The sequence below is a fragment of the Solanum stenotomum genome, chromosome 10, assembly GCF_019186545.1.
Source record: "Solanum stenotomum isolate F172 chromosome 10, ASM1918654v1, whole genome shotgun sequence".
NCBI lineage: Eukaryota > Viridiplantae > Streptophyta > Magnoliopsida > Solanales > Solanaceae > Solanum > Solanum stenotomum.
The window spans coordinates 17,547,630-17,553,953 of record NC_064291.1 but is presented as its reverse complement, the minus strand read 5'-3'; the positions used below and the strand labels follow the sequence as shown (position 1 = coordinate 17,553,953).

Sequence of the window (6,324 nt, the reverse complement as noted above, 5' to 3'; positions counted from 1 at the left end):
CACAATAGAATTATATTTCACCGAAATGTCTCATATATATATATATATATATATATATATATNATATATATATATATATATTTGTACTTTTAAAAAAAGTAATAATTTATAATACTAATGAGACCATTTATTTAGATAGGGATCTTCTGAAAATATATTATATTATTATCTTATCGAAATATGTGATTTTTTTCCATTAGTCCAAATTGTTACTAAAAGAAAATATTATCTTAAAGATATTATTAATTAACCGAGTATTAATTTAGTGAGGTTTTAGTATAGTTTATTTGTGATGGTGGGCTATTTGTTTAGGCATGATTTTTTAAAAAAAAAAATATTGTGCGTGTGTTAGGCAAATTAAATCATTTGAGTTCCATAAGACATAATATTATGCATAGGGAGAGTATATTATAACTCAAACTGTATTATGATAGTATAAAATATCTTTGCTCCAGTTGGTGGAGGTGAGAAAGATGGTTGGTTTATCTCTGCCCTCAACCTTCACCGGAACTTGCTGGAGAAGAAGATGGAGAATGAACACTCTGTTACTTCCTCCGCCGTCGCAACTGCCTTATCAATTCCGTCGCCGACATCAAATTCTTGGCCAACACTCCTCAACTTCCCATCTATCTATCTCCAACCAATTCAATATACAAGAAGAAGAAGAGGATGAAGAATACCATGTCGGTTCATACACAAATCAACGCTACGATTTCACTCCTCTCCTTCAATTTCTTTCCACCACCGAACCCAATTCAGATAATTCTTCACCCACACAACTCCACCCCACCGAGTTGCGGCTCGCTGAGTCATATCGAGCTGTGCCCGCTCCACTCTGGCACTCTCTTCTCAAAGGTCTCTCCTCCACCCCATCCTCAATTTCCATAGCCTATGCACTCGTTATATGGCTTCAGAAGCACAACCTTTGTTTCTCTTACGAACTTCTCTACTCTATTCTTATTCACGCGCTCGGACGCTCCGAGAAGTTGTACGAGGCTTTTTTGCTCTCTCAGAGGCAAACACTCACCCCTTTAACCTACAATGCACTTATTGGAGCTTGTGCACGAAACGGTGATCTCGAAAAAGCACTTAATTTGATGTGTAGAATGCGCAGAGACGGGTATCAATCTGACTATGTTAATTATAGTTTGATTATTCAGTCCCTTATTCGTAGTAATTCTATTGATTTGACCATGTTACACAAGTTCTGTTATGAAATTGAAGCTGATATGATTGAACTTGATGGCCAATTGTTGAATGATATGATTGTGGGTTTCGCTAAAGCTGGTGATGTTGATAGAGCTTTAGGTTTCATGAGTATTGTTCAAGGTAATGGATTGAGCCCTAAAACAGCTACTGTTGTTAACTTGATATCCGAATTGGGTAATTCAGGCAGGACTGAGGAAGCTGAGGCTATATTTGAGGAGTTGAAAGAAGGCGGGTTAAAGCCAAGGACGAGGGCGTTTAATGCCCTTTTAAAAGGGTATGTTAAAACTGGATCTTTGAAGGATGCTGAGTATATTGTGTCAGAGATGGAGAGTAGTGGGGTCGCACCAGATGAACATACATATAGCTTGCTTATTGATGCTTATGGAAATGCAGGTAGGTGGGAAAGTGCGAGAATTGTGTTGAAAGAAATGGAAGCTAATAATGTTCAGCCAAATTCATTTGTGTTTAGTAGGATCTTAGCTAGTTATCGTGATAGGGGAGAGTGGCAGAGATCATTTCAGGTGCTTAAAGAAATGAAGAATAGTGGGGTCAATCCTGATAGGCAGTTCTATAACATAATGATTGATACGTTTGGGAAGTACAATTGTTTGGATCATGCAATGTCTACATTTGAAAGGATGAAGTTGGAGGAAATTGAACCTGATACTGTTACATGGAACACACTTATAGATTGCCATAGTAAGCATGGCCATCACAATAAGGCGGAGGAGCTGTTTGAGGCGATGCAGGAAAGTGGATGTTCTCCCTGCACCACCACATACAATATAATGATTAATTCTTTTGGTGAGCTCGAGAAATGGGAGGAGGTGAAGGGCTTGTTGCGTAAAATGCAGAGTCAGGGCCTACTTCCCAACGTTGTTACATATACCACTCTAATTAATATTTATGGACAATCAGGAAGGTTCAATGATGCTATTGAGTGCTTGGAGGTAATGAAGTCTGCAGGATTGAAGCCATCCTCAACCATGTATAATGCCTTGATCAATGCCTATGCACAGAGGGTAAATAACTCTAAACTTATCATGACCTATGATGAGCTGCTTTGTGAAATTTCCATAGCTTACTTACTCACACGATATCTTAGGTCATAATTTCCCATAGTAGATATTTATTATGTGTATCCATATAGGTAGTACAAACTAATTGGTTACTTGAGTCAAATTCTTTATGACATTCACGTTTAGGTCACTTCAATTTCAAAACATTGCGAAAAATGATTAACTTAGAGGCATATTTAGTCGCTAGTACACTTACATGAGGTACTGAGTTTGGCAGGAGGTTTCTTAGTTTTGTTAGAGATTATAAGTCAGTGTTGGTAAATGTGATATTTCCAGAATCACTAGTTTTACTAAAAGACGAATAACTGATTATTAGAAATTTAGAATGAAAAGGTTCTGAATGGAGCAAAATGATTATGAAGATTTATATAGCCAATCTCTCAAGTTAGGTCCCTAGTAAAAACCAAAGATATCAAGAACAAGATTGTGTTACCTCCTAAAGAATGCTCTGTTGGGTTGCAAGGTAAATCTAAACTCACCACACACACAGGTATAAGGAAGATAACATTTCCATATTATTAATAATCTAAGGCTAAGAAAATGACGATAAACCCCTTTATATAAACCCCTTTATGTGAAAAGTTTCTTTCTCCACCTATAGGGATTGTCTGAACAAGCAGTAAATGCCTTTACGATCATGAAGGGTGATGGTCTAAAGCCCAGCCTGTTAGCTCTCAATTCACTAATTAATGCATTTGGTGAGGATCGGAGAGATGCTGAAGCTTTTGCTGTATTGAAGTATATGAAAGAAAATGTGAGTTCTCCTTATCTTTTTCCTATACACAGTAAATATACAAATTTCTGTATTTTCTCCCCTTAGTGACTACATATCATTCTAACTTCCACACATATCCTACAACTGCAGGATATGAAGCCGGATGTTGTTACTTACACCACTCTCATGAAAACCTTGATACGTGTGGAGAAGTTTGAAAGGGTAAACACCTACTTTTTATTTATTCTGTTGAGTTGGAGTTTCCATTTTGTATCTTCTTGATTATTTCTCTTGGTTTTTTCTACCTAATGTCTTACTCTTGGTTCTTCTTTTACGTTAAGTTAGCATATTTCATTATATAAGCTCTGAACCTCAATCTTTTGATGCAGCAAAAGCATCAAGTTTCTAGAATAAATGGCAGAATTGTAATGAAAATCACATTAAGATTGTTATCTTTGTCAAATATACGGGATTGTGTAGGGATCAGCTAAATATTTTGGCTTTCAGGTTCCAGCTGTTTATGAAGAAATGTTGTTGTGTGGATGCATCCCAGATAGGAAAGCTAGAGCGATGCTACGATCTGCTTTGAGATACATGAAGTCAACATTGAAATTGTAGCAGACTGCAAGTCACTCTAACAATAATGACCTTGATGAATCATGATTTTTCAGTTTTAACTTTAAATTTAAGGTAAGGGAATGTTCTGTATGTATTTGAGTTAACATGTTATTACATTGTGCTTGAGTCAGATAGGAGGATTCAATTAGAAAATCTCTTTCCTGGTGCTTATGTTTTGCTCAAACTAGAAATTTTGAACTTGAAAAATGTAGTCCTTTTTGGGTGTTTGTAATGTAATAACTTATCCTGAATTGTTTAATGTGCAGCTATGGTTCACATTTGTGCAGTAACCTATGTCACAATTCAAGTTTGACAGTTGGATTGGGAGAATTGGAAGTTAGACATTGAAGGTTAAGAAAGGATCCAAAGTCCATATTCGTCCCAGCATACTTTCATCTACATACTTGTACAGTTCCTATAGCTGCAAAGCGAATATTCATTCAGCTTGCCTTTTTTGTGTAACATGTAATTGCAGTGTTTTGAGTGTAGGATCAGAAGTTGCTTTACAGTCCATGTCATAACTTATGATAAGAGGTCACAAATAAAGTCTAGCTTGCAAATAATTGAGCTCCGAAACCTCTAATTGTAGCTCTCCATCTTTTGACCTTGTGGATGTAGACTAAGAGACTTGGCAATGTTTTTTCCAAGGGTGTCAGTCAAATGGGCTGAAATTGGAGACACTGAAATAGGCTCGTCTACCAATTGGGTTGGATTGTTCAAATTTACTTCTGGGGATGGCAATGGGGCGGTGCCGGGTGGGGGTGGGGCGGATTGAGCATAACCCGTAAAATTTTTAATCCACCCCGCCCTTCATAACAATTTTTTCAATTTTCAACTTGTCCCGCATAAACCTGCCCAGTATGAACCCACCCCGCATAACATTTTTGATATCTTCTTTTTCTAGTTAAGTTTGATACTCAAACTAAAATTCATAAGAATAAATTCTTTTTTTCATTAAGTTGTATTAATTTAATAGGATAGTGACTTAAAAATTTATTTTTAGAGGTCAATTGGAAAATATGTAAGAAATTGCATTATTTTTGTTGAACCATTTTCATTTACGATTTTGAATATTTTAGTAGATTTATAGAAATTATCTTAATAAATAATGCTTCTATCACTCTTTATAACAATTTTGAATATTTTAGTAGATTTATAGAAATTATCTTAGTAAATAATGCTTCTATCACTCTTATAACATGTAAAAAGTTAAAATTAAATTTGAACCCACATAAAATCACATATACCTGCGTACCGCCCCGCCTCGCATTAATTTTAAAAAATTCACTTCAACCCGCCCCGCATCCACCTTCCCAACACAACCTTAAACCTGCCCCCGCCTCACATAGCCTTAAACCCACTCGCCCTGCTCCATTGCCATCACTATTTACTTTGGGCTAAAAATTAGGTTGGGACATGACTTGTCTAATTAAACTTGCTTAACCTAAAAATATTAAGGGTCATTTACATTAATAATATATTATATAATTTTATTTATGAATTATTAGCTATATTCTTACATAGTAACCTTACTTTTCTTACGAGGTCCTTCTCTTTTCTTCCGCTTTCTCTCTCCTCCTGTTTTCTAACACCATTTTCTCTCTCTTTTCTTCCTCTCTATTTTTCTGTCATTTTTTTTGTCTCTTTCTTTTTAAAATTTCAATTATTTTAATAATTAATGATGATTTGTGAATTTTATGAAAATATGATTTCCATTAATAAAATAAATAAATATAAATTATACTTGTAATACATTTTGAATTCAATACATTATATATATTATATGCATTTTTCAATACAGATTGTAAATACATAACTAATATATTTTTAATATAATAATATATTTTAACATCGTTAATAAGAGAAAAAAATAAATAACAATTTTAATACATTTGAATTCAATATATTATATATATTATAGACATGTTTCGACATACATGGTGAAATATATAGCTATAACATTTTAAATACAAATATAGTATAAGTATTATATGTGAATTTCAAATACTCCGATACTATTTAAATTAATTTACATTTTTTGAAATGTATTATATTTGTTCTGAAATAATAACTATCGAATTCTTAATAATGTGTAAAATTGAATTTGGTATCAGAGCCATGGATGAAAAGAAATATAAGAAGAAACATACTAGTAGAAAGTTAAGAAAAATAAGAAGAAAATTAAACAAATTATATCCGGAATATAAACAACTCATTATCACAAAAACTGATAACGACAAATTAGATCAATTAATAGATAATATATCTAAAATAGAATATAAATATATTCAATATCTAAAGTTACAATGAATAACGAGAATAACGAATATAGACAAAAACTTACTGAAATAATTATAGCAAAAAGACAAGAATTAAGACATATGCAAAATAGACTTAACAGTAATATATTTGCAGGAATTTGTAAAAAATTTATAATAGCACAGAGAAAAACTATTTTATATCTACAGATACAGATAGAAAGTTTAGATTATAAACTTCAACACAATCTATAAATGAATAAGGAAGAATATGCCATAGACGAAAAAACATATGAAAACTATGATGGATTAAAAATAAAGATAATATTTTCTAATCTAGGAAGAAGATACAAGAAAATAGGTGACAATCTAAGTTTAATGTTAGAAAAAGAAACGGTAAAACTAGAAGATAGTTTAACTGCTATGATAAGAATAACAAAAGAAA

General features: G+C 33.2%; 1 protein-coding gene across 1 annotated transcript; it reads left to right on the top strand.

Moving 5' to 3' along the window:
* The first annotated feature begins 417 nt into the window (after window positions 1-417).
* Window positions 418-4,199, top strand: LOC125842308 (pentatricopeptide repeat-containing protein At5g42310, chloroplastic). Its single transcript, XM_049521590.1, has 5 exons — window positions 418-2,231; window positions 2,890-3,042; window positions 3,154-3,225; window positions 3,511-3,693; window positions 3,888-4,199. Exons 1-4 carry the CDS (start codon window positions 474-476, stop codon window positions 3,619-3,621), a joined length of 2,094 nt encoding a protein of 697 aa, XP_049377547.1. The 5' UTR covers window positions 418-473; the 3' UTR covers window positions 3,622-3,693; window positions 3,888-4,199.
* The last annotated feature ends 2,125 nt before the right edge of the window (window positions 4,200-6,324 follow it).

Excerpts from the sequence above, each read along its gene's own strand:
- LOC125842308 (XM_049521590.1), top strand. The coding sequence starts at position 474 with ATGGTTGGTTTATCTCTGCCCTCAACCTTCACCGGAACTTGCTGGAGA. Across the intron at positions 2,232-2,889 it reads TCAATGCCTATGCACAGAGG|GGATTGTCTGAACAAGCAGT; the intron begins GTAAATAACTCT and ends CTCCACCTATAG. Across the intron at positions 3,043-3,153 it reads TGAAGTATATGAAAGAAAAT|GATATGAAGCCGGATGTTGT; the intron begins GTGAGTTCTCCT and ends CTACAACTGCAG.